This window comes from Lontra canadensis, unplaced genomic scaffold (assembly GCF_010015895.1).
Source record: "Lontra canadensis isolate GAN:19392208 unplaced genomic scaffold, GSC_riverotter_1.0 scaffold1, whole genome shotgun sequence".
Taxonomy (NCBI): domain Eukaryota; kingdom Metazoa; phylum Chordata; class Mammalia; order Carnivora; family Mustelidae; genus Lontra; species Lontra canadensis.
Genome location: NW_022630995.1, coordinates 93,153,994 through 93,179,491, shown reverse-complemented (window position 1 = coordinate 93,179,491; position 25,498 = coordinate 93,153,994). Strand labels below are relative to the sequence as shown.

General features: G+C 39.5%; 1 protein-coding gene across 4 annotated transcripts in view; it reads left to right on the top strand.

The window, feature by feature from the left end:
- UGT8 (UDP glycosyltransferase 8) overlaps positions 1-25,498 on the top strand; it is an 86,442-nt gene that overhangs the window by 23,241 nt on the left and 37,703 nt on the right. Inside the window, exons 1-2 of one of the 4 annotated variants that reach the window (XM_032858928.1) lie at positions 4,870-4,939; positions 9,405-10,228. In XM_032858928.1, coding sequence (XP_032714819.1) covers positions 9,407-10,228 — 822 coding nt within the window. In that variant the 5' untranslated portion in view covers positions 4,870-4,939; positions 9,405-9,406. Of the gene's footprint in view, positions 1-4,869; positions 4,940-9,237; positions 9,259-9,400; positions 10,229-25,498 lie in introns of those variants that run through there. The other 3 variants (XM_032858936.1, XM_032858909.1, XM_032858918.1) reach the window with 3 other exon arrangements.

Here is a 25,498-nt window from a genome sequence, read left to right as displayed (position 1 = left end):
ATTCCATTTCACATAATGTGCCTAATTTTCCAGATGTTTTGATCCCATAGTCTCCTGAGAATCCTTTCTTAAAATTTTGAGTATACAGTCTAAAGACTGTAGGTTTTGAAGAGCTTCCTCCCATGAGGAGCAGGGGGGCTCTCTTGGCCACCTTGTGTGTTCCCTCCCTGTGTCATTGGTGTAAAGACAAAGGGTGGTTGTCCCTCCAAAGGAGAGACCAGTCAAATGCCCGCCTGTCTGCCCTCTGGAGGAGAACTGAGTGCCTCTTAGCCTTAGTGAGTCTGTATAAATCCCAGACTGGCACCCCAAAGACCCTATGAGGTCACCATGGAAGCAAGTTAGGGCCCACTCGGACTCTGCAAGCTTCTGGGACCCTAAGGGTGTCCACCCGTGGAGAACAGAATCAGTCTGCCTGACAAGCCAGGTCAAACAGCACATTCCCTCACGCATTCATACCGAAGTTATTACAGATCCTCCCCCCCAACTCCAGGAGGCCCTGACCTCTAGAATTCCTTTAGGAAATTTCTTCCTGTCCCCTCTTTTGGGGGTTCCTGACCTGAGGGATCTCCTCCTCTCCCCTGGAGGCCCTCTCCCCCTTTGAGACCTCTAAGAGGTCTCTGGGAAGTGATCAGTTTCCCCTTCCACCCTCATGGGTGGACCTGAATGGGTCCTGGGGCCCCAGGCCTTACTGGAATCTGACATTGGGACCATGTTCTCACCTGCCAAGTCTCCTTTGAGTCCGGTGGGAACAGCGGGGTGGGCTGGCCTGAGGCGACCAGGTGGGAGACTGCCTAAAATTAGGCAGGGCACGCCTTCTCCCAAGCAGGTGGCAACATTGGGTCAGCACGGTTGGGTTTCCCTGTCAGTGAACCAAATGTTACAGAACCTGGACTGGATCCTGACGGAAGAACCAAGCGGCACTGGGAGACTTTGGAGGATCGGAGGTTTATATAACACTGGTGGGCTCAGAGGAGGTTGTTCTCCAAAGGTCTGAGCACCCCCCCCCCCAACCCCGAGCACAAGCAGGGAGGGTAATTTATACCCTTCTACTTCCGCATACTTGGTACTGTTGGCACACGTGGGAAACGAGGTAGGAAAGAAGAACCCGGGAGGGCTTTGAGACAGGGACTGGAATCCCTTGCTGGTTTGGTTGGCTAGCTTAGAGTACAATTTTTCCCTGTCAGAAGGTCTAGTTTTTCCCTGTCAGAAGGTCCAGTTTCATTCTTTTGCATGTGTCTGTTAAGTTTTCCCAATACCACTTACTTAAAGACTGTCTTTTCCCCATTGTGTATTCTTGCCTCCTTTGTCGCAGGTTAATGGACCATGTAGGTGTAGCTGGCTTTATTTCCGGACTCTCTGTCCTGTTGTGTTGATCTATGTGTCTGTTTTTGTGCCGGTATCATAGTGTTTTGATTACTATAGCTTTGTAGTTTATCTTGAAATCTGGATTGTGATACCTTCAGCTTTGTTCTTCTTTCTCAAGATTGCTTTGGCTATTTGGGTCTTCCGTGGTTCCATACAAATTTTAGGATTATTTGTTCTAGTTCTGTGAAAAATGCTGTTGGCACTTATTTAAAAGCACTAGTAATGATTCCTAATTAGTCTTTACTTTGATTAATTTGATTCTTTGTTTATTTTTCATTTTACTGGATGGTATTTTCTTAGGCTTACTTATAAAAGGTGCTTTGAAGAGAGATGAAATTATAATAAATAGTATTTCATGTAGTACCAAGGTTGACCTCTGGTTGTCATTATGATTGATCTATTTTTTCATGTTGATATTCAATGCCAGGGAAACTTAAAAGTACTGAGCATTCTAGCTGTTCAGTTTACCAGGCTACATAATCTGCTTTGAGAACTAAATTATTCACTTCATTTTTCTAAATAGCTCAATTCACCACGTACAGACATGATTTTAAATTTCCCATTAGCCTTTATTTTATTTTTCCTTTAATGCAAAAACATTGATCAATTCTTGTTTAAAATGATAGTCTTTTTTTTTTTTTTTTTTTTTTTTTTTAGCTTTTTAAGTTTTTACTCAGTACCAGTTAGTTAACATACAGTGTAATACTAGTTTCAGGTACACAATATAGTGATTCACCACTTCCATACATCACCCTGTGCTCATTGACAAATGCCCTCCTTAATCCCCATCCCCTAGGTCACCTCTCCTCTACCCACCCATCTCCCCTTAGGTAACCATCAGTTAGCTCTATAGAGAACAGGTTTCTTTCTTTCTGTTTCTTGGGTTGGTCTCCCTCAGCCCCCCACCCTGCTTTGCTCCTGAATTGCTCAGCTGCTGGGCTGGTAGACTGTCAAAACTTATATTGTTTCCTGTAGTTTAGGCGCTTGCCATTTTTTGCTTATATAGTTCATCCTCACCTATGCTTCACAGCTCAGCATTATTCATGATCTAACCTCAAACAGCAAAAACCAGAGAAATGATTCTTTCATGTGGTGATTCTCTACTTTTTTTTTTTTTTAATAAGTAGATGGAAATAGCATTTTAAAGTGAGGTTGCTAGAGGTCTAGTAAGGTAGGGGTTAGACTCTGGTATTTTAGACTCCTGTTTGAGAAAATGGGAAAATAAGGGGTTCATGAAATCTATTTTTTTATCTTTGAAAAATTGTAGTATAGAGGCCCCTGGGTGGCCAAGTCTGGTAAGCTTCCCATCTCCCACTTCTGGCTTCATACTAAGCACAGAGTCTACTTAAGTCAAGTCCTTCTCCCGCTCCCTCTGCCTCTCCCCTCCAGCTCGCTCTTTCTCTCTGTCTCTCTAAAATAAATAAATAATTCTTAAAAAAAAAAAATCTCAGTAGTGTATTGGGGTGTTCTGTTGTTGAATTTCAGCTGGAGTGAACCATTGAGGTTTAGGATCAGGAACAATATAGCTAATCTGTTTTTTTTTCTGGTATTGTAAGAGTTTGGCCTTAGAGGGATCACTTTTGCAAATGAGTGTTTTGGATAGGCAGCAAAGTAAAATGCTGCTCTGATATCCTTGCTGAACTAATTTGCACTCAAATGTTGACTGGCTTCCTTGTGGTGAGAGGTGCGCACTCTTATTAAAATTGGCACTGTTTCTTATCTTGCATGCAAGCAAAAAAATAGTTTTTTTTTTTTTTGTTTTTAAGATTTAATTTATTTATTTGACAGACAGAGATCACAATTAGGCAGAGAGGCAGGCAGAGAGAGAGAGAGGAGGAAGCAGGCTCCCCGCCGAGCAGAGAGCCTGATGAGGGGCTCGATTTCAGAACCCTGGGATCTTGACCTGAGCCGAAGGCAGAGGCTTTGACCCACTGAGCCACCCAGGCGCCCCGATAGTTTTTAATATAAAGAAGAAAGGGTGGGCTGATATGCAAAATGAAATTTTTTAAAAAAAATATTTTATTTATTTATCAGAGAGAGAGGGTGGAGGGAAGGATAGAAGGAGAAGCATACTCCCTGCTGAGCAGGGAGCCTGAGGTGGGACACGATCCCAGGACTCCAGATCATCACCTGAGCCAAGGGCAGATGCTTCAAGACTGTACCACCCAGGCACCCCCAAAGTGAAATTTGTTCAGAGTCTTTGAATTCTGAATTTTCTTCATTCTCTGGATGGTGGAGTACAGTCAAGTAGCAGTAGCATCTCAACTAAGAAAGAATTAGGAGGAGAAAAGGGAGAATTCGTGTATAGTGTTAGAGAGAAGTCCTGTGAGAGAAGTGTTGGGGAAAAGGGCATTTGTGTGACTATTATGAGATATTTAGTGCTCTTAACAATGAGTGTTTGGGCACAGTAGTAGTGGAAACCATGCCAGGCTGTAACCATTTGGGGAGTAAGTGGATCCCAGCAAATAGCATTGATATTTTAAGACATTTCACTCCAAGAAGAGTGGGAGTAAAGCTCCAGCTAAAGGGTCATGGGAATGGAATGAGTGTGTTATAAATATTAAATATTTTTGGTAAAAAATTTCAAAAACCTGGAAATACAAAAGTAGGAAGAGAAAACATACTCTTCAATGTGAAAATCCAAATGTATTACCGACAACAGTTTCTTAGTTTGTGAGTCAATATAATCATTTTACGTATATAGGTGATACACACACACACACACACACACATATAATTTTGTATGTTATGAGAATTTTCTCATAGTAAAAATGTTTGAAACATAGTCATGATAGTTCTGTAATGCTCCATGGTAAAATATACCATGATGCAATTAATCCTCTATTGCTGGATTCCTAGTGGTGTCGGGCTGTTTGCTGTTAGAAGCAAATACAGGAACATCTTTGTATGTGTGTGTCGGTATTTCTGATTTAGAGTAGTTAACATTTGTACCTATTTACATTTTTACCATTTGCCTAAAACTGTTACTATTAAAAATGATGTCCTTGCTAATTTTATAAAAGAAAAATCTAGTTTGTTTTGTTCAGTCATTCAGCAAACTTAAGCTCCTTGCCTGTACCTTGGAGGTTGGGTTCAAACTGTGCAGACGAAGCCCCGCTTTCGCTGGAAGGCACCCAGGAAGAGCCGGCATCACCTCCTGCAAGGAGGCTTTTACTCTGAGTTCTCAGGTCCGATCACTCTACGGGCACCTCACCTCTTTCTCTAGAGACCTGATGTGCGTTTTTACTTTGGGGAGCGAATGCAACTGGGAGTGAAGGGAAGATCTAATGGATGGGGAATCTGCTCTAGCTCCTCCTTCCCTTTGATTTCTTGCTCCCCCCACTACTCCTGCTTCTGGGGCTGGTCCACTTCAGCTCTCAGCCATTCTGGAGGCACTTTTCACCTCTGCTCCAGGAGCCTCTTCTGTGTGTTTTGGGTCATGACTTCCTCCACTCACTTTTATTCCTCAATAAGCTATTCTTAGCATTTGTTTTCTATAGATTTGTCAAAAATCCATTGCACTGACTCTAGTCCAGCCCCCACCTTGTTTTCCTCAATACCAATTCTCAGAGAGATTAGGTGTTCCCTTTATTCTGCTTTCCTGTCATTTCTGAAGAAGCTATAGAAAGAAAGGAGTAGAAGCGTTTGGGTTCAGTCAGTCATCTTGGACTGGAAACCTCTGCCCCAGATGTTTTAAACACTCCAAAAATATTTTACGATTGTGTAGTCTAATAGTATCTGTAATAAGGATTTCTTTCTTTGCTTTATGCTCAGATTGTTTTTTGTTTTGTTTTGTTTTGTTTTTCTCTTTCCAGAGATCATTTAAAGTTCAACACTTTTTTTGGCTGTATTTAAAAAAAAAAATTAACACTATTCTGATTTGCTTTGGGGAGAGTTTAAGGTAAAAAATTCAGAGGTTTTTGTTTCTCAGATACAAAGCTAGATTTTAACACTCATTTCAAAGAAGTTATTCCTCCCTCATCTACTTGTGCTCCCTTCATCTCATGTTATGTTCCTATTTATTCAAGGAATTGTTGTATGCTACCTACTCTTACCCATTTATCTGAAGTAGGGTTCTTAGGCTAAATCCATAGGGTTTTAATTATTTTTTAAAAATATGCTTTAATATTTACCTTGCTGTCCCACCACTTTGCAGTTTCTTTCTTAAAGTGTATTCCCTCTTCTTGCATATTCTAGTAAGTGAACATGGATAGAATTTGGTCAAATTCCAAATAATACAAAACCAATTATCTAGTAGGATGTCATGGGGAAATTTGTTCAGTCTATTTAAAATATGGAAAGGATTGACTTTTTTCAAATACCATCTTTCACTAAAAGAGTATTTCTGGGGCACCTGGGTGGCTCAGTTGGTTAAGCGACTGCCTTCAGCTCAGGTCAGGATCCCAGGGTCCTGGGACGGAGCCTCACATCGGACTCTCTGCTCAGCGGGAGCCTGCTTCTCCCTCTCCCACTCTCCTGCTTGTGTTCCCTCTCTCTGTCTCTCTCTGTCAAATAAATAAAATCTTTAAAAAAAAAATAATAGATTATTTCTCTACACTTAGTATTATTTCTATGTATATGTCTTTAGGGAAAGCCTTGCCATGCTTAGTATAGTAAACAAACATCCTGTTTAGCCCATTTTAAAGGTATTTTATGTACTTTTTTGGTATTGTAAATGAGGTACTTTCATCACATGTTATTAAAAACAATACTTAATCTTTTTATTAAGAGAAGAGTAACACATGCCCATTGTAGAAAATGTTAAAATACCTTCTAATTTACACTACTATATGCATATAACAGGCATTTCACTTAGTAATATGCACTTAAGTTTCTTCCCTGTCTTTTAGTGGATTTGATAATTCATTTTCTTTTTAGCACTAATATTCCATTCCAGTTTATCTATCCATTTACCTCCTGGAGGACATGTTGGTTGCTTCTGAGTTTTGGCAATTACGAATATAGCTGCTTTGCACATTCATGGACAGGTTTTTGTGTGCATGGAAGTTTCAGCTCTTGGGTAAACACCAAGGAGCACAATTGCTGGATCATATGTTAAGAGTATATTTAGTTTTGTAAGAAACCACCAACCTGTCTTCCAAAGTGGCTATGCCATTTTACATTCTCACCAGCAACGAATGAGAGATCCTATTGCTCCGTATTCTCTCTAGTGTTTGACATTGTCAGTGTTCTGGATTTTGGCCGTTCTGACAGGTGTGTAGTGGTCTTTCTACCTGTAGAGGTTTTAATTTGCATTTCCCTCATGACACATGTGGAGCATCTTCTCATTTGCTCATTTGCCATCTGTATATTTTCTTTATGAGTTGTCTATTAAAGTCTTTGGCCATTTTTAAAATCAGCTTGGTTACTTTCTTATTGTTTAATTTTAAGAGTTCTTTGTATATTTTGGATGACAGTCCTTTAGCAGATGTGTATTTTCTAAATATTTTCTCCCAGTCTGCAGCTTGTCTTCTCATTCTCTTAATATTATCTTTCTCAGAGCAGAAGTTTTTAATATTCATGAACTCTAGCTTGTCAGTAGACACACTCTGATAAGTCTGGACTAGCAAGAACCTCACCATTTGTTGGTTGTTGTGTTAGTTATTCTGTTTTCCACCACAGTGGTGTTTGTGTGATTAAAGTGCTGTTGTAGTCCTTCATAATTAATTTTTGAATTGAACAACAGAATAACACACTTGTACAATGATGCTTCTTTGTTGGTAATTACTATTTTTTCATGAAGACCTAGTAGACATTCTTTTAGAAGCTATTTTGTCACACAGATACTGGTATGTTTGCATAGTTTCTTTTAGAATCCATATATACAGAATATATGCACTTTTTCTAACCTTACATTAGTACTGTATAGCTACTAATACTAAATTAATTTAGCCACATGTTAAAATGTAAAATTCAGTTCCTCGATCACACTAACTACACTTCAGCTGCTCAGTGCTGGATAGTGGGGATCTAGAACATTTTCATATTTGCTGAAATCTCTATTGAACAGTGGTGTTCTTGAACATAAGCAGTTGTGCATTAAAAAAAAAAATTCCTGTAAATTTTTTTACTTTGTAGTAATTACTGAAATAAAATATTGAAATGAAAAAGGAAGAATAGAATAAAAAGCTCAGTGAAGGGATTTGTTTCCCTACTGTTATTTTTGGTTTTGTGTCTTAGTCATTTATGATCGATAAAGCAATGGTTTTAAGTGTAGCTGAATGAACTGTGTGTTCACTGCTCAGCCAGATGCAAAACCTAGTGGGAGGAGCAGTTCAACGGACTGGTCCATCAACCAGTCTGTCTTTGTGGACATGCAAACGGTGACAGGTAGTATTAATCACAGCCCCAGACTCTAGCTTCTGCAATAACCGTGTTTGCATAAATCTCATTCCTAGAATCAAGAACATGTCTACCGAGAATCCCTGATTTTTAATTCCTTGGAATTGGAAGGCTGCATCAGAGACACAATAGAGACACAGTACAATAGAATAAAGGCCCGGAAAATTTCCTCCAAGAATGGCTATTTTTTCTTTATTGATCTTGTAATTATTGAATAAACTTACTTGATTGTTATAGGAATAGTGTTTTCTCCAAATTTATTTTTTTAAAGCCCTCATTTAATTCAAGCAACATTTAACATAGGCTATTATATGCTTATAATGTGCTTTACTTCTGTTTATTCTTCGTGGTATAGTGTCAGCTCATCTAGAAATAGTTTGAAAATTTCTTTGGAGTGAGAGAGGTAAAAGGCACCTGGAAATAGAACACATTTTGTAGTTTAATCTTGATATTGGAAGAATCTATCATTTGCCTGCTATTGATTTCCTTTTTTGTTTTTTTACATTTGCTTGCAGTGTTTGAATGTTGAGAAGGTATAGTTGCTAAAGCTGCATTTAGATGGTGGGAATTTGTACGAGGAGGGTGGTTAATACGTGATAATGAGTAGCAAGGGATACTGGTTTGGGGATGTGCATATAAATCTATCTTAGCTGTTCCTTCTAGTAAAAAGATCCAGTTTGCATGGGTAACTGTTGTTCAGGTCTTTGCTGTTCTTGGAGGCTAATTTAGAGCGTAAGTAAAAACTATCCTGGGTTAGGTAGAGGGAGGTGGCACACTGTAGAGGCCCCATAGGTAGGACATGTATTTCTAAAAAATGAAACTAACTATTGTACCTACTCTACTACCATGGAAGGGTAGGAAAAGTGATAGGTGTCATCATCTGTCTTGCCCTCTGCACCTGAGTTACAGATACAACACAAAGGAAGTGTGGTCTGGGACATAATTCATTCATCATCACTTCTTCCATAAGCATTTATAGAGATCCGGTTAAGTGTCTTGAATTTTTCTATTGAAAGTTTTTCATTTAATGCCCTGAAATGAATTGGCAAATTGATAGAGGTTACGTAAATAGAGACTGCCAGGTATATAAGCATATTTAGGTAAAGGGGAAATTCACATTAAAGATCATTTTTCCTGTAGAAAAATGTCTTTTCTATAGAACTGTTACTTGAAAGGACTATTTTTTCAAACATAATCTTCCTTTGGTATGCTTTGGTGGTAATTGGGAATGTAACTGCTGTGATAAAATGATTTAAAAAGAGATATACATGCGAATGTACCCAGATATCAAAAATCTTGGCTCTCCTTCTGGAATTAACATTGATATTCAATTAAAAGATAAAGATATGTTTCATAGATGGGGGATTATTCAAAGAAGAGAGATCTTTGGACATTCAATCTTAAGAAGTTTTTTTTCAGATTTTCAAAACTAGTTCTCAAAAAACAATCTTGTTCTCTGTTGTTCAGGAATGGATACACTTGAAATACATTTTGGTTTCTGCCAGCTTTGCTGTCAGTTCTCTACTTAAAAAAATTATCTTTCAAAAACAGGTAATTAGAACAAAATCAGAATGCTTTTACACAGAGGAAGTATCGAATCACGTGCTACTTTGAAAAAAAAAAAAAAAGCCTCTGTGATTGTTTTGAATGGTAAGGATTGTACTTTGTTTTAAGTCGTTTTCCGGTTTTCCTTTCAGCGATGAAGTCTTACACTCCGTATTTCATGCTCCTGTGGAGTGCTGTGGGGATAGCGAAGGCTGCCAAAATCATCATCGTGCCGCCAATTATGTTCGAAAGCCATATGTACATTTTCAAGACACTAGCCTCAGCCTTGCATGAGAGAGGCCACCGCACAGTGTTTCTTCTCTCCGAAGGCAGAGACATCGCGCCATCTAATCATTACAGCCTCCAGCGATACCCAGGGATTTTTAACAGTACCACCTCGGATGCTTTCCTGCAGTCCAAAATGCGGAATATCTTCTCTGGGAGATTGACAGCAATCGAACTGTTTGACATACTGGATCACTATACCAAGAACTGTGATATGATGGTTGGCAACCGTGCCCTGATTCAGGGTCTGAGGAAGGAGAAGTTTGACCTGCTGCTGGTGGACCCTAATGACATGTGTGGATTTGTGATAGCTCATCTATTAGGGGTTAAATATGCTGTATTTTCAACTGGCCTTTGGTACCCTGCAGAAGTGGGTGCTCCCGCCCCATTAGCTTACGTCCCAGAGTTTAACTCACTCCTCACAGACCACATGAACTTGCTGCAAAGGATGAAAAATACCGGCGTTTACCTCATTTCGAGATTAGGGGTCAGCTTTCTGGTTCTTCCCAAATACGAAAGGATAATGCAGAAGTACAACCTGCTGCCGGAGAAGTCCATGTACGACCTGGTCCACGGGTCCAGTCTGTGGATGCTGTGCACAGATGTGGCGCTGGAGTTTCCGAGACCCACTCTGCCTAATGTTGTGTACGTAGGAGGAATCCTCACCAAACCGGCCAGCCCACTACCAGAAGTAAGGTTTGCTGAACTCCTTGGTAATCTTTTCTAAACTGGAAGGTCAATTTGTTAGCTTTGATTTTTGGAGAGATGGGATTGGTTATTGTTGGCTGATAAGTGCTGCTCCCAAAAGCAGCGAAAGTGGTGGCTAGAGCCTCCTGAGGTCCCTTCCCTTGTGGATGCACCATGCCTGTACAGCACGTTTCTGCTTTGGTGGAGCGTTTCTACGATGCTGAGAGGCCATTCTGCCATATGGTCAGTAGATAGGCTGGGAAATAGACTTTTGATTAAGTACTAACTGTAGTATGTGAGGAGAATGAGTTAGATAGTTAGCTTTAATGAGTATAAGTGGTTTTGCTTTTAATTAAACACGGAGTTCACTCTCTTTATTCTCCCCCAGATAGCAATCTCCAGTCTCCACGTCTAGATCAGGTTCAGTGAAGTCAAACGGAAGCCATGTGAAGAAAGGTCCTTCTTTCAGAAGCCATAAGCACTAGAAAGCTTATGTCCAACAATGAAAATGAGGCAGTCCCTTCTGTCAGACTTGGGAGCTAACTAATTTTTAGCAAACAGCTGTAACTGTTTTAAAGAAATCCTGCCCCATTGCGATTTCATTCCAAAGATGGAATTGACTGCCCTTTAACAAAACGCTGTCTCCTATCTAAGTCAAACCTAAATTCTTTTTCTGGTTGAGCTGTCAGCGAGTCCCTTGTATTCTCTTCTCCATCCTAGTTTGTTTTGTGTTAGGTAACTCAAACTCGCAGGAGCCAAACTTGCGTATCTGTTGTTCTAGGGTTTTCTGACCTCAGGCTGGCTCTCTGGGTTTAATCTCAACATCTGATGGCATTTACCTGGAAGCAACAAGTTGTTCTGTGATTTTGCTCATTATCGAAACGGTTTCTACTCTTGAAAATCTGAAAAGACACACAACACCTCTGCAAAATCTCTGGTCACTACATACCAAAAAATTTGTCAGGGCCTTGTTGAAGAGCAAATCCAGATTTTTTCATAGAGGCATCAAATAAGGACAGTCACAGGGCAGAATGGAGAATTAATGTGATTGAAATATACAGCCTGTAGATTTTTCTCATCCTTTCGAAGTACATTTAATAAAAAAATACCTTTATATATTATATCACATCACATGAAAAAAATAAGAGCTTGCCGGATGTAGGGCTTTTTCCCCTGCCCCCTATCCCCCAGCATTTCAAACTGCTTCAGTTAGCGGAGTCTGGGAGGGCTCTGCTCTCTGACGTCAACTGTAAAGGATAGGAACTCATCTCAGCGTCTCTCAGCCATTCATGAATTTATCCAAGACCATTTCAAATCCTTAACTGTTCTCTGCCAGAGTCACCATGTGATGTAGTAACTCCCCTTCCTAAAGCAAGCGAAAATCAGATTGAGAAGGAACTTCTACTCTAGCTGAGCTTACTCTGAGTCATTCATAATGTTACACAGATCAGCCCCGTTCCCTCCAGGTCTTCCATTTTTTCCTCAACCAGAACACTGCCCTTCTGCGTTGCTCCTTTTGGTTTCTGTTTGGAGGCTGTCTCCCTTCTTTAGTGCTGGGATAGAAGAAGGAATGGATGATGAAAAGGAACATTCTAACAAATTTTCAGTCCCTGTCCATTTGTCTTGAGCTTCAGTAACTTGACCTACATAGCCTAAGTACAGAATAATACATTTTTTTCTATCCTCTACCCTTCATTAAGATGCATAGTATGTGAGAATGCTTTTTTTCCCTATAACCCAAGCTTATCTTTTCCCCTGTAGATCCCTCTGCCAATTACTTTCACTATTTTATTTTACTCTTAAAGCATCTTTTTTTTTTTTTTTAAGATTTTATTTTATTTATTAGAGAGAGAGAGTAAGAGAGAGGATGACAGAGGAGAAGGTCAGAGGGAGAAACAGACTCCCCTCGGAGCTGGGAGCCCGATGTGGGACTCCATTCCAGGACTCCAGGATCATGACCTGAGCGGAAGGCAGTTACTTGACCAACTGAGCCACCCAGGTGCCCTTAAAGTATCTTTTGAGTGGTTTTGGAGCCTTATGTAAGGTTATTACTCAAAATGTTTTCTGAATTGTGTAATTCTAGTTTGATACTAGCTTGACTTACTTTTTGGGCTCCTTGTTCTTTTTTCCTCCGTGGGCTTTTTGTAATGATTCTCTTGACAATGTGCTTTTTATTTACGGTAACCACTTTGGCTCTGCTGGTGAGGTCACACACACAGACACATACAAATATGGCATGTGCACGTGTTTGATGTGTAGATCTAGATAAGTCTATTGTTACCATTGAAAACATCTTAGGTCATAAGTGTGAAGGACCATTTTCATTTCAGTATGCCATTTCCAAAGTTTTTCACCTGGGAATGTTTTGAAAGAAGAGGTGTCCTACCCTTTCAGATACTTTCTACTGTGCTGAGGCTTTATATGCTTAGGAACACATGTGTTCCTACCGGGATTTCTCTAGTAGTTTTGTCTGATACGGTAAACTGTACCTCAGCATTATACAAGTTAATGAGTTTCTCAAATACCTGTATTATTTACAGGTCATGGTTGTGACGCTAAAATAATAGGGCCTAGCAAGTGACGGTTGAGAACACATGAATCACTAATAACAGCTTAATTGTTAACTGCCTTGGTATCTTACACTGGGAATGGATTAGGTTTTCCAGATATCTGGAAATGATTTTACAGTGGGATTTCATTTCAAAACCTGGGATGAAAGGGTACAGAAAATTTCTAAAAGGCACTTTTTAGTAGCTTTCATAATGTTTAAGCCCAGAGAAACTCTAGAGAGCATCTAGTTCAGTTCCATTAATTTAGTTTACCCCCCCCCCAAATAAATAGTCCATTCATCTGTCACATAGGAGATTCAGAGACTTTGGATGTCTCATCCAAGGCCATTAAGCTATTGTGACATAGCCAAGTAAAATGTGGATTATTTTGCTGTGAATGGATATTTTGTCAAGATGCCTACATCTCTTGTTACTCATACCACTCATTTACACGTTTATAGTGCATACGAAACTGTGCAGAGACAAATATTTTTCAGTTCTTTCTTTGATATCTCAAAGATTATGAGGACTTAATGCGAGAGTCAAATTTTAAATCATGCATATTCTCACTTACGCTTTAGAAATTTAATAATAGCAATCACCAGAATCCAAATGCTTTTGATTACCAGGTATTGTCATAAAGCGAAGCAGTTGTGTGCCTTAATAATACAGTCACTTTAAAAATGCGTGTTAGCAGTGTGCCTAACTTATCATACTATTTACTACCTGAGTGCCTAGAGTGTGAGTCCTTAAAATGTGTCAGTGGAGAAGAGGTCTGGGTTGGATCATGTGTACTTCATCATTGAGGGGTGGCAGAGAACATGAATACACATTTCTTTAAAAAAGAACTTTTGCCTTGGCCAGGAAGGAGGTCTGTAAACAGATCCTATTTGACTGGGTCCTTTAAATGTTAAATGTGAATGAAATAATATCTAATAGAGAGCCATTGTAGCTTTTAGCAGTTTTATTAGGGGGGGAATGATAACACAACTAAAGAGTAGTACATTTACTTAAGGAGTCTATTAATTTTTAAAATTAATGTATTTCAGGTGATAATTTTTAAATGATTTCTCATTGACTGAAATGGCATAACCCTGCCAGGCAGCTGATCTCTCCCATTTCCTGCTTCTACAGCCCCAAATTATTTTTGCACTTAATAGATTGTACTTTAACTATCAGTTTTTCACATGGCTCTCTCCCTAACTAGAGTGTGGATGCCTCAAAGGGGATCCTCTACTTATTCATCTTTGTACCCTGAGTATCTGGAAAATGGTAGGAATTCAATGAATGTTTAAGATTAAATGAACTGCATCAAGTAGAAATAGTTGTCCCCCCCCCAAAAAAATAGGTTTCAGCTAGTACAGCAATGTTAATATTATGGCCATTATCTGCTTATTTCAAATTTATGTCCACATACCATCCCAGCTACTAAGCAATTAAACATTCCAGGCTAGGTTATTTTAATGAATTAGAATTGCTACATAATATTATTGATATTGACAGAAGGTCATCATACATTACTCAGCTGGTGATCTAAATGGTCCCTACTGTATTCCGGATGTGCATATACCAGGTTCAGTAGTGTAAATTAGTCCGGCGTTTGCTGTCTTAAAAGATATTTTGGGGTGATGAGGTACTCATTTGGTACACCTAACCTCCCAGGTGCTTTGTTGCTGGGCTGGGAATATAAAGGGCAACTTCATTTCACCCCCGGTGCAGACATTTTTAATTGAAGGAAAATAGTCTTGGGGAGAGAGACAGATAAGACATAAACAGAGATAAGAAAGAGCATGAGGCCAAGGACGGGGTCATGCAATCCTCACTGTTTCTCATTTTGTTATTGCCACAACTCCCTCACAGAGAAAGGTTTTAGGGAGAATGAGACATTGAACAGCGGATTCATTAACTTCTCGTGAGCGGATCAGGTTATGAGAAGAACAACATGGAGGAGCGAAACAGTGGCTTTCTATGTTCAGTTTTTATTGATTCGCCTGGAAGCCATTACTTACTGTTACATATGGTAGTGGCAAGTGGACTTCCCCAATAATGAATGAAGTGTCTGGGCTGAGAAATGGGACCAGAGTCGCTGGGGCTGACAGACTTGATCCAGGATTACATCAGATGTGGAAAATTAAGGCCATTTTAATATTGTGTAACATACAAATTTTGTTACCGTGAAATGCTAGAGATAGGATTATAACCATTGTAACTTACTGATTAAAATGTCAACTTTTAAATAAGTGTCATTTAATCAAAATATATATCTTTCATATCTGGTTCCTTATTTTGAATACCATCACTCACAAAGAACTATGTAAAATGTTTTCATCTATATAGTACTACTGTGCTGTTGGTAGCTATGTGGGAATCAGAAAATTGATAACTCTAATGTTTGGATGAGACTAATGATTTCATTCCCATTACTAATTCTGAGCTTAAATATTCACTACAACGTGGTAGCTGGGCAGAAATGATTGATTCAGCGGGATTCAATGGGAGCTCGTTAATGCAAGATGTTGTTGCAGATATTTCTTGCAGAAGTTTTATAGGTTGATCATATATTTTGTCTTTATTTTCTGGTGAGAAACGAGATTACCCTGCTAAATGAATCTGTCCAGGAAGTAAATCGGACACTGTCAGAACCATCAATAACTTACTGTTCAGCTCACTGATAGGATAATTTCCTGAGCAGCCCTGGAGTTTTAAGTAGCTTATCAGTTGCTTCTGTAAGCATTATGGGTTTACAGAGGTTCCCTGATATGATAGGAGACCCAAACATAATTGGAGTTGCAGAGTCTGATATGATTTTTAAACACCTTCCTCCCTCTGCTCTTAGGTATTTAAGCTTTAGGGTGCCCTATAGAATTGTTCATTTAGCTATTAACTCAAACACTGGCCAGGTCAAGGGAAATATTTTTAACCGCTCATCTTTACAAATTACAGTTTTCATCATTAAATGGCTGTTGGTACTTAGGTTTTTGGTATGATATTTATCGCAAATGCTCTCATTCTAAACCCCAAACAGTTCTGTTTTTGAAATTAAGATCTCCGCTGTCAATTGAGTTTGCCAGACCGACTCCTGAGTGCAGATTTTGACAGAGAGCACGGATCTTCTCAAGAGTCAGTGTCACTGGAGACAAACTACCTGATTCATAGTTTTGTTGATGGAATTTTTTAATACGAATTTTCCAGGAGCTTGTGGCAGAAGTAGCAAAGTAGAAAAACATGGGCTTTTTCAGCCAAATGGTCTTGACTCTTAATCTTGGCCTTAATAGGACTCTTGGATGAGGGAGTTGGCCTCCTTAAAGGGAGGACGGCAGTGCTTACCTCGGAGGGGTTGGTAGACGAGAGCCGTGGCAGTAGCTGGTGGTGGTGCTTGTTGCTTTTGTTATTGTTCCAGTAACTCTTATCCGTTAAGATGAGCTCTCATTACTGAATCACTCTCGCTTGCTGTTTTCCACATGGCACATAGCATGGTTTCAGGGGCGAGGGAGGGATGCGGAGGAAGTCTCTGTGGCTTCCCCTCTACTTACTCTACGGATTGGCACTTGGTCCTTCTACTTCTCTCTTGGGGATGCTTATTTCTCTTTCCTTCATCCTCTTTCTCATCCTCTTTCCCACAGAAATAGAAGGAAGATAACATGACCAGTGAGATGCGTAGACCTTAGTCCATCTGACTTTTAAGAAATTAGCAGAAGCAGACAGATGTCTTTCTCAAGGGTGAGAATTTTGGGAATAGCTTCATGGTACTTGGGAATGCTGGCTTCTTCAGGCTCAGTGATACTGTCTCTGGTTTTTCAGTCCTTTACATGGAGGAGCTGGGACTCAAGCCCCTGTTCTGCTGGCTCTACCCCTGTCCGTTTTCATATTTCTGAGCTTTCCATTCCTAAAGGAGCTTAGGGCAGATAAATAACTGCCTGCCTTCTAGCCAGAGACTCTCCTCACATTCTCCTCCACAGTCAGACCCTGTAAACTACATTGTTAGGTTAGATAACTTAGAAACCTACAAAAATATATAAATAAATAAATTTAAGTTTTTTCCCCAAGATCTATAATGCAGACTCAGCAACCAACCCCAATCTTTATCTTGACTTCTTTCTATGTCTCTATATCTTGCCCCACTTGTATTTACTCTTTTCAGTATTGTTCAGATGAGAGTGCCATGATATTCTTGTTAAAACAGGGGTTGTAGGGCCAGTTAGTGGGTCTGGGATGGGCATACTAATTTATGACGAGTTCCCCAGTGATGCTGATGCTGCTGGTCTGGGGCCAACCATACTTTGTAGACAAGCTGTGTGATCTCTAAATTTTAATTATATTATGTAACGCACTTTGCTTGAGAATCTTCTTGTTTTCTGATCATTATAGTTTTCTCTCTTCTAGACAATTATTTTCAGTGTAAATTGTGTGCGCATGTGTATTTCAATAACTAGAAGAGCCCTGGATTCCAATGTACATTTGGAGAACTTATTATCTTACCCCTCTGTGTTGTGAAATTACAGTGCTGCTGTTGAATTATCAGTCTCTGCTTTAAGATACAGTCCTAAATAGAATGTCCCTGTGTAGCCATGTTAATAATAGGTAGGGTTTTCAGAACTAATACCCTCAGCTCTTTTCCCTATTTTCATTCATCTCCACTATTTTTTTTTTCTTTACAACATTCTAAAAATATCCTATCTCAGGGTGATATACAGAATTTGACCAAAGCAGGTTGTGGTTTTGTTTTGTTTTATTTTATTTTATCTAATTTTTTTTTCTTTTTTTTTTTAGACTCTTTTTTTTAAAAGATTTTATTTATTTATTTGACAGACAGAGATCACAAGTAGGCAGAGAGGCAGGCAGAGAGGCAGGCAGAGAGGAGGAAGCAGGCTACCTGCCGAGCAGTGAGCCCGATGCGGGGCTCGATCCCAGGACCCTAGGATCATGACCTGAGCCGAAGGCAGAGGCTTTAACCCACTGAGCCACCCAGGTGCCCCTTTATCTAATTTTTAATTAGGCTTTATGCTTAGTGTGGAGACCAGCATGGGGCTTGAACTCACAACCCTGATCAAGACAAGTTAAGAGCAAGAGTCAGATGCTCAACTGACTGAGCCACCAGGCCCCCTAAGCAAGATATGATTTTAAAGTCATAAGATATAAATGCCTATTTTTAAAAGTCTAAGGAGTTATATGCCAGAATAATATTTTTTCTTACCTGTGATCTTATATCCAAAATTTAGTAGCCAGCAGAATGCCATGTACTCTATATAGCATTCTGTAAATATTCACTACCCATTGTTGACATACTATAAATACAAAATATGAGAAAGGATTTTTTAGTGTCCAGTTTTTGTGTCTGCTTGCTTACTCAGGAAATGTTTTTATGCTGTGAGAACCACTTTATCTTTTTACTTTGAGGGCATCTCTCATAAATTACAAATCTTGAACATGTACTTACACAAAATACTGGTCCCTGTCTGATATGCCCAGAGTTGACCTGGGACAGAGAGCTGCTTTTTGATGGGTATTTTTGTAGCAAGAAAACAGGATTAACAACCAAAGAGAAATAGGCACTGAAGTCATGGGACAGTTTTTCAGGCACTTCTTAATCCAGAGTGGGCTCTGATTCTGGCTGAAATCAAAGTGGTACAGGAAACTCCTACTTACATAGTGCCAATGAAAGATCATTTCACAAAGCACAGGGGAGCGGGCTGCAGGGCGCTCATAATGCCAGCTCTCCCTCTGTCGTCTGTTCTCAGCCATGGGAACTGGGCACCAAAATAAAAATGACGGAACTCTGCAGACCAGAACCCTGGGTATTTGTGGAAGAAGGCCTATTTTGTTAAATCTTGGACACAAAGCAGTGATAGCCCCTGAGACCCTCTGCATAGTCAGACACAATTGTGCTACCAGAAAGGGATACACGTACCTCCACCATTTTTTCTTTTGGATTTCTGTCAAGGTATATTTTTGTAAAGCAACATTATAGAGACCACTTTTAGTAGAAGGTGCAAGAATTCTGAATCTGTCAGTATAAATATAATAGTCTGTTAACAGAGCGTGCATTCCCGTGAGTGCATATGAGATGAAGGTGCTATGAGGAATGAAAGAGAGAGAAAAAGAAAGGAGCACACAGAGAGGCATGTCTTCCTTTTTCCTAAAAAGTTTACTTCAGAGAAGAGTACCTGTTCAAAGGGGCACTTACATATAATTAGATTTTTCATATGGTGGCTTTTTGACTGGGTAGCTTTTCAGGACGGTTACGGTTTTCAGATGCAGGAGGAGAAACTTTATGCCATTTTGAAGATATTATTTGTTTCCCCTTGATTTTCTTCTGCTTTTTCCCCTAAATATATGATAGAGTAAAAATAAACTTAATCAAAGTAAGCTGACCTGATTTTATACTTCTTTGACTATAATAAGTATTTAATTAGTCATTTGAATTGTTTTATACTTAATTAGAGCTAGAGGAGTTCTTTTAAAAGCAGTTGAAAATATTTATTTGCATAGATCTTTAAGAAGAACACTAGGTTCTAAAAAACTGAAAACCTTTCAGAAAGAGTAATGGAAGAAGCAAAACTTGAGAGCAGGGATCCTAGTGCACCTTTTTTTTTTTTTTTTTGAGAAAGAGCATGTGTAAGAGAGCATGAATTGCAGGGGGAGGGGAGAAAGAATCTCAGGCAGACATCCTGCTGAGCACACAGCCTGATGCAGGGCTCATCTCTGGGCTCAAACGTTCCCTGAGATCATGACCTGAGCAGAAATCAAGAGTCAGATACTTAACTGACTGAGCTACTCCAGGGGCATATATATATATATATTTTTTTTTTTTTTTAGATTTTATTTATTTATTTGACAGAGAGCACAAGCAGGCAGAGTAGCAGGCAGAGGGAGAGAGAGAAGCAGGCTCCCCGCTGAGCAAGGAGCCCGATGTGGGACTTGATTCCAGAACCCTGGGATCATGACCTGAGCCCAAGACAGCCACTTAACCGACTGAGCCACCTAGGCATCCCAGGCTCATCTTTTATATCCCACCCACTAACATAGCTAGTGCACAGCACTCCTCACATATAGGCCTTAATATATGTATATAAAATGTATTTTTTTTGAATTAATGTAATTTCTAGTTGTAAAAGCCAGTGTATTTGCCCAATTTATTTTGCAAAAATTGTTTTTATCCTATAGATTCCAGAGCTTTTATCAGTGAAAAACAGCTCAGGTGACCAGATAAATATTACTAAAACTTTGAGGCTAACCAATTAACTTACCATTTTCAGGCTGTCATGAGGGCAAAGCCAGCTTGACATTGTAGAACTTTTTCATGGGTGGGGCAGTGAAAAGCCTTTGCATATGGCAAAGGGATGGCCATTCATGAAAGGGATAGATAGCTATTTTGTTACATAGCCAGTGCATATTTCTTTCTTTCTTTTTTTTTTTTAAGATTTTATTTATGTATTTGACAGACAGAGATCACAAGTAGGCAGAGAGAGAGGGAGGAGGAAGCAGGCTCCCTGCCAAGCAGAGAGCCCGATGTGGGGCTCGATCCCAGGACCCTGAGATCATGACCTGAGCCGAAGGCAGAGGCTTTAACCCACTGAGCCACCCAGGCGCCCCTGCATATTTCTTGAGAGCCTAAAATGTACCAGGCACTGGGCTAGTGATATTAAGTGCAAGTCCCAGTTTCTCTGTTCGTTCTACTTAGACTGTAAGTGATTAAAAAGATGTAAATAAATGAATAAGATCCATAATTGCATCACTAACCTGTTGTGAAGGAAACCCACCCTGAGATCATGCATTGATAGAGAATGCATTGATAGGGTGCATTGATAGAGAAGAAGGAGTCTTCTCAGGAGATAAAGTAGGGTCTTTGGAGACGTTGGAGCCAGCCATGCAAGGAGAATATTCCTGAACACAGTGAATACAGCATCCCAAGGTACATTTTGAAACCCTAAGAGTTCCGTGAGGCTGGGCTGAAGGCAAGGGACTAGGGCAGGTTGGCTCAGGGAAATGTTGACTGTTGAGCAGAGATCATCTCACAGAAAGCCTTAGAGGCTCTAAGGGATTTGGGTTTTATTCAGTGAGTTTAACTATGACTGGATTTGCTTTTAGAAAGAATTGCTCTGGTTGCTTTGTGGAGAAATACTGCTAGAAGAGGAGAGAGAAGACAGGAAGACCAGTTGAGTGAATGTTGCCTTCACTGGGGAGAGAGGTGGGCTGGTGAAAGGAGGGATGATTCCAAGCATATTTGAGAGGTAGAATTAACTGGAGTGGAATTGGGTGAAGGAAATTTTAAGAGAACAGCAGGTTTCCTGCTTGAGTAACTGGTAGAAGGTATTTCCTTAATGGTAAAGACTGACAGATGAGTGGGGTTTTGAAAGAAAAGGCTCCATTCAGTTGGGACATACTGAATTTGAGAAACCGGGGATCTATGAGTACAAATACCAAATTTTGCAGATATGAGCACAGAGCTGATAGGAAAGGTTAGGGCTGGGTATTCAGATGTGGGAGTTATCTTCCAAGAGACTGAACTAAGGCAGTGGGAACTAATGAAATTACTTAGGTATGGAAAGAAAGGAGGACTTTTGTTCGAGCCAACCACACTCAACCATGTAGAGGCTTTGTAAAGGAAGACAAGTCTTCAAGAGCTGTGGGAAGGCATGACCTAAGAAGTGGAGTATCCAGGAAGAAGTGGTGTTTTAGAATCTAAGAAAAAAGTGTTTCAAGAAGGAGCAGCCCACTAGTTATCACTGTTGCTGAATTAGGTCTTCTTGGTGTTAGTTGGGAACGTATACAGGTGGTCCTAGGTCACTGGACAATATTGGCGGTTTGCTGAGTAGATAAATAGCAACAAAACAATAGATTTAGGCTCTTCTTTAACATCCTCTTACATCTGCGTCGGTCCACTGGTAAAGTTGAAAGAGTGCTCACTAGGAACCAGGAGAGTATATATAGCCAAGGTCTCCAGTGGGGTTCTTGGAAAGATCACTTTATCTTTCTGGGCCCCAGTTTCTTTATTACTAAATTGTGGTCAGGTCAGTGGGTGGGGATTGGATTAGTTTTTTTTTTTTTCCTTCCACTTCAGTGATGGTGTGAAATAGAATGTTTTGAGCACCATACATTAAATTACATACATTAAAACAGTTTATATTCTTAAAACATTTTTATTTCTGGTGTAGTTCTGTGGACAGAACCAAAGTCAAGCAGACCTCTCTGTGTAGGTGTGATCTTAGTATTAGCTTAATGAAGGTGGAGGCTCATCATAGAGGATGGACAGGGTTAGTTATAGAAAAGGATTTTTACAATTTATATGTAGTGAAACTTTGATTTTCTAGTAAATCATAGCAATCATTAGAAATAGTATTAAGATAAGTAGTTTTTGACTTATAAACAGTTTATGATTAAAAATGCAAACCATCATTTGGCTTTATTTTATACAATACAGAAAGTATATTTTTTTCAGAGAATATAGTTGAATTACCACTTTCATTGAACAATTTTTTTTTCTTGAACTGTAATCTTAAGGAGAATTTTAAGACACATCAAACCATATACATAATTTGGTTTCTTCTCACTTGAAAAATTCTTTCAGCTTTTTTATGATAGATAATCTGTGAGTACATTTTGCAAAATGTGTTTCTTCTGAAAGGCAAAAATTGAAATAGGAAATGCTTAAAGCCTTTGGAAATTGGATTTCATTTTGGTAAAGTTCATACTTAGTTGAATTTTATATAGAGTAGTAAAAAAGAAGGGAACTCATTCCCTGTGCTGCCAAAAGCTCAGAGGTGTAAAAACTTGGCTTGGTTAGAAATACATAAGATTTAGGTAACCAGTCATCTGAGGCATGTAATACTAACCTGTTTATTACTATGCCTACCAAACAACGCATTTTTTTGTTTGTTTTTTTAAACTTAGAGTTATTTTGGTTAAGCCTTAGGTAATTTGCTTCATAAATAAAACTTTAAATGAGATCTACTTATACGATTTTTACCATTTAAAGGGTAGAAATGTATACTGACACATGTAATTTGGATCACTTTTCTATTACGAAGATAGAAAAAGCTCCATCATTTTTAGCTATTAAGAAGTGTTAGGTGTTTTCAGGAAGAAAGCAAAGTAGAGAGGGAAATCATTCATATACTAGACAATGCACAACTTTTTTTCAGGTGAACGCAAAAAAGTTCATTTTTTCAAAAAGTATATGGGTTTCCTAGAATAATGTTTGAATGCAGATAGTTTATCTCTCTAGACTTGCTTAGTAATAAAGTTAAAGTCTTTTTTTTTTTTTATTAAGATTTAATGGAGCTCTGTACATAATACGTAATAATGTGAGGTCGACCAGTCGATGACTTAGGCTAGGCTTACTTTCTTTTAGTCCAAAGAGCTTTTCAGCAGACTTGACGAATGCTACATAGCTATTAGCTTTATTAACATGTTATGTATAATTGCTGTTTATATTGATAACTTTCCTTCTTTCAGCTGAATAGGGCCTCAAAAGTTTTTTATCCAGTATTTGAGTACTTTTGTTTTTCTCTTTTAAAAAGTCAGTATTAGGCACTACTGGTTACTACCAGCTGAAGCCTCACACAGCTGTGTATTTAGCATTTAATCATGCTAAGAATTGCTAATTAGAACATCAAAACTGGACAAAGCGTACCCAGTGGAGTTGATACAATACCATTTTTGTTCGAAAAACATAAATAAATAATCTTTACACATTACTGGTTTCATTAATAAGCATTTGTGTCGAGTATGTAAAGCAGGCAATCTTTAACAAAATGTTTTAACCTGCTAGGAATAATTTAGCAATATCATCCTTTCATCAGGATACATAATCTCTCTAAAATAATGGCCAGCTTAGTAAAAACTGTCCAGTTTACATGTGGCCTTTCGATTTCTCTTTCTGTTCTTCCCTTTCCTCTTTCTGCTCCCGTTCAGCAACTGCCCCCAACCAGCCTGACTGTCCCCACCCCGCGAGCCCCCCAACACACAGAAACTATGTTCTGCTCTCCTCCCCTCTGCTTTGTTTTGTGCATAATCTAAACCCTGGTGCCAGGAACCCTTCTGTAACACAGTCCTTTACCGTGGCTCCGACTGCCTTATATTCCAAAAGCCCCATCTCCTTTTCTTTTATTAAACTACCTTGTTCCTAAATAATCAGATGCAGTGAGCTGAAGCAAACAAAGATCAGGTCTAAGAAATTTGTTTAGTGCTGTATTAATGGCCGATAGCAATGTAACATATTACCTTTCTAGCGGTAGTGAATATTTTATACTGAAATCGGAGGTCCAGTGACAGTAAGACCTAAGTCAGAAGAATCAATACCAGTAGCGTAATTAGTCTGGTTAGTAAAAGGCAGAGGCGAACAGGCCTAGGGGATGGGGACCACACTCTGGGTATCTCTCATATCAGCTCCCATTGCTCACTCATGCAGGGGATTATGCTCTGAAGGGTTCAGACTGTTTCCGGGGAGGAGAAAATGCAGCATTTTTAGTTTCCCACTTCTCCGTCTCACAGTCATTGTGAGTTCAGCGGTAACAGGACTGTTAGCAAGCTTGACATGGTGCTGGGATTAGGCATGCTTAACCTGACTTCCCCCTTCTCTGGTTTGGGGATTAAATAGGCCAGACAAGGAATAATACTACATTGAGAAGCTAAGGTGTGCAGAAAATCTTCAAATACTTTTTGAGTGTTTAAATGGCACAGATTTTGTTGAAAATGTTTCCTCATTTCCTCATTCTCCAATATGCGTTTGCGGAAGTACTGAGGTTATGATCACCTGAAATTCCACAAGCGCACACTTCTAGTCATGTTGCTGCTGTTAGCGACCTTCGTAGACTACCTCTGCTCCACTGACTCACGGGATCACACCCGTGTCCCTGCATAGCACGAGTGTCCTGGGATTCGAGAGACAGGAGTGTGAGTCCCATGTCTGCCCCTTGCTACCTTTGTCATTGCGACTACTGCCCACGAGAATTACTCAGGGGCTGTTTTCTTACTTGTAAAAGGAGAAGATCTTTGCCTATATATATAAAAAAATGTTCACTAAAGATCAGTTTAAATAATATTTGTAAGGACCTATGAATTACAGAGTGTTACATTAAAGTAGAGGATATTTAATTATTATGTGGGGACTATACGTTACGAATTTTAAAAGATGTGTCGTTGACCTAAAGTGAGCTGCATTTTTAAGAGAACATTTAGTGGATATCTGAGTTTGGGTGCCGTTTTTTCTGCTAACTCCAGTTACAAATAAGCTTTTTTTCTGGCAGTCTCATTTATCTGGATGCCAACCAAGAGCTAGAAAAGCAAGTCAAAAAGACATTTGAGAAGCCAAAATAAATGCCCAGATGTCCAGGAACTCAAGTTTGTATACTTGACTCACAGTAGATACCTTTAGGTTTTGTCCATCCCGAGTTCATTTACTCTAATTATGTACCTATGAAACAGCTTGGTTAAAGGTCACCAGTGTTCTGGCAAAGCTGGCGGCTACCCAACACGAGGCCAGGCTCCAGGACTCCACTCCTCTTGGGCCACTTTTTTTTTTTTTTTTTAAATTTTATTTATTTATTTGACAGAGAGAGATCACAAGTAGACAGAGAGGCAGGCAGAGAGAGAGAGAGAGAGAGAGAGAGAGAGAGAAGCAGGCCCCCTGCTGAGCAGAGAGCCCGATGCGGGACTCGATCCCAGGACCCCGAGATCACGACCTGAGCCGAAGGCAGCGGCTTAACCCACTGAGCCACCCAGGC